The sequence below is a fragment of the Malurus melanocephalus genome, unplaced genomic scaffold (genome assembly GCF_030028575.1).
Source record: "Malurus melanocephalus ecotype Western Australia unplaced genomic scaffold, MMel_1.1 scaffold_28, whole genome shotgun sequence".
Lineage (NCBI taxonomy): Eukaryota > Metazoa > Chordata > Aves > Passeriformes > Maluridae > Malurus > Malurus melanocephalus.
This window is the reverse complement of record NW_026623260.1, coordinates 930,064-932,766: the sequence shown is the minus strand read 5'-3', so window position 1 is coordinate 932,766 and position 2,703 is coordinate 930,064. Positions and strand designations below refer to the sequence as shown.

Genomic DNA, 2,703 nt, shown 5'->3' with positions numbered 1-2,703 from the left:
CTCACCTTCACCAGGGTCCGGTCCCACCAGTCCTGGTAGTATCCCTTGTAGTTCCTCAGCTCCTCCTCGTCCTCGTCTGTCACCAGTGTGACGGGGACCACGCCGGCCGGGAAGTCCAGGGCRTTGTAGAGCATGGTGTAGCTGACTGCCACTGCAGGAGAGGGGGAGCTTGCAGTGCCAGCCTGCCCAGGGAAACCCTTCACCCCTCTGTGTAGGTGGGATCCCAGCTAATGGGGCACTGGTACTGGGAACTCAGGGGCTTAGGGATGGACATCGGCCCTTTGGCCCCACAACACCAGGGAGTGCTCCAGGCACACCCCACGGGCTGGGCTGCAGCTGTCCCAAGAGCTGAGCTCTTCCTGCTGCTGGCCAGCACCCCGAGGGTGGGAGGGAGGAGGAATTCTGCTCATGGATATGGGCACAGTGCCATGGCAAAGGCCTCCCTACCTGAGAGCTTGGCAGGATAGCCGATGCCGAGAGCCGGCCCCAGCATGGGACAGAGCATGACRTCCAGATTCAGCTTCTTCCACTGCCCAATGAACTGGTGGCAGAAGTCCTGAAGGGGAGATGTGTCAGTGGGGTGGATGAACTGTCCCACAGCTGCCAGCTGGGCTCTTGGCCCCTCCCTGGGGGCAGCCAACAGGCCTGATCCTCCTAAGATCCACAAACCCTTTGCTGCCTGGACAATATTCCTCCTGGCTTACAAAGCACCCTCTCCCTGGTAAACTGGAGGTGGGGAAAGACTGAGTGCACAGGCACAGGGTGACCTGGGACATGGGCATAGGTCTTTGCAAAACCAGAAGGGAATTTAAGGCAAGTCTGATGGCCTACATTTTTATAGGTGTCAAAAATTCAGGTCTGGTTTGGCACCATGGACTTGCCTACGTGTTGTCCTTATCTTTAAATACTCTGAGAACTTGCACATCTAAGTGAGATCTGTTAAGTGTGAGTTCCCACCTCACATCACCAGCAACCTGATCATGTCCTGACCTCAGTGGGTGCTGAATCTGCCTCCTCCCTAAGAGAAATCAAACCAAAACCATTTAATCCCAAACTGCAATACTTTACCTCGATTTCACGATGAAGGCTCCAGACTTCATCCACTGTGCTGTAAAAGGGAACAAACCCAATTAAAGGCATCCTTCTGTGTGCATACACCTTCCTTCTGCCTTATGGGGTCCCTGCCTCTTGGCATGATGGATGCACAAACCAGTGCTGAAGCCAACATCGTGTTTCATTCCCACAGGCTTCATCYTTTTCCCAAGCAAAAGGCTGTGACCCCTGCTCTCTTTCCCACCCTCAAAACTGGAAGTTTTACAAACCCAGCAGGATTATGGTGTTGACACAAACTGCTCTAAGTTTGATCCCACCCTGGTGTTTTCTGCCTTGCTTTCTCTCAAACACGTGCAGCTGCAGTGGTGTCAATAATGCAACAAACACTGCTGCAAACCAAATTTTAAAAAAWTTAAAAAATCAKATGTACTCACTTTTCTGTCATGCTTCTTATGATACTTGACAATCGAGGTACCTGAGAAGGAGAAAGTGAAAAWAAAAAGKAAAATAATTTATAAGAATCCCAGCTCTGTCCTCTGAGACAGCTCAGTCACAAATACAAGCWGTTTACTCAGTGTTCAGGCAGGACTTGTGGATTTTCCCCAAAGAGGGGAGAGAAGGAACAGAAATAGCATCCCTCCAGTTTGGAGATGTGTCTGAGCACAGCCAGRAAGCAATGCCTGGTTATTGCTCCACGAGAAAGCTTTATTGCAAYGGGAGACAAGCTATTCACCATATACAGCTTAACTCTGTCTACACTAGAAAGAAATGGACCTTACGAAAGGTTTAGCAATCCAGGAGAGGAGAGTTTTCAGCCAGTGTGGTGCCTTTGCCACCCAGAAGAACATCCCCATGCTGCTTTTCTCCATCTCCCCTTTGCTGAAAGGGAAAGAGGGRGATTTAGCTGAGCAGCAATCACAGTAGATCAGCTTTTCCCAGGCCAACCCAAAGAGGTTTGCCCCATTCTGCTGGGCAACACTTGATTCTCACAACATTTATGGGATATCAGCTCCTCCTTTCAAGGCTAGTAACAATCCCAAGGTGCAGCTGAATCACTTGATGTTAAGYCCCCCAGAGCCACCACCTACACCCAGCAGATCTGCTGCCCGTATCCAGAAGGCAGCCAGGCCCTAGGGAGGGTTTTTATACTCAGGCATGAACCTCACGAAACCATTTCAGGCCACACTCACAATTTCCTGACAAAGGAGCTGCCTCCATCTGCAAACATTCCCCTGACGCAGTAGTTAAAGATCACGTAGTCCACGTTTGTGAGTTCAAAGGGCACCAGCTGGAAGGACAGTGGGGAGGGGTTCAGTGGCACAGGCACTGTGTGGGAGAAGCCATTGAGGGCTTGAGACAGGCCGGGCCGGGCTGGGGATTTCCTGATGAGCCCTCAGGAAAACCTCCATCATTCCATGCAAACAACGTTCTCCCTTCGAGGAACAGCAGATGAGTCGAAATACACAGGATGGGCTCGTCCCCCTGCCCGAGCAGCCCCCCGAGAGGCTCCTACCGTGTGGCCGGCCTCCTCCAGGAGCTGCTTGGTCTCACGGACGGCGCGCCTCATGGCCGGGCTGGGCATGGTGAAGAAATCGGTCTCGTAGTAGCCGATGCGGAGGGGTTTTGTGCTGGAATAAACCTGCAGGGACA

At 52.1% G+C, this 2,703-nt stretch overlaps 1 protein-coding gene across 1 annotated transcript in view; it reads right to left on the bottom strand.

Moving 5' to 3' along the window:
• Window positions 1-2,703, bottom strand: part of LOC130589270 (fatty-acid amide hydrolase 1-like) — an 8,539-nt gene that overhangs the window by 544 nt on the left and 5,292 nt on the right. Inside the window, exons 8-14 of the mRNA XM_057390544.1 lie at window positions 2,567-2,692; window positions 2,244-2,341; window positions 1,833-1,932; window positions 1,488-1,528; window positions 1,069-1,108; window positions 448-556; window positions 4-151 (exon numbers count right to left, since the gene is read on the bottom strand). Of these exons, the coding sequence (XP_057246527.1) occupies window positions 4-151; window positions 448-556; window positions 1,069-1,108; window positions 1,488-1,528; window positions 1,833-1,932; window positions 2,244-2,341; window positions 2,567-2,692 (662 nt within the window). The remainder of the gene's footprint in view (window positions 1-3; window positions 152-447; window positions 557-1,068; window positions 1,109-1,487; window positions 1,529-1,832; window positions 1,933-2,243; window positions 2,342-2,566; window positions 2,693-2,703) is intronic.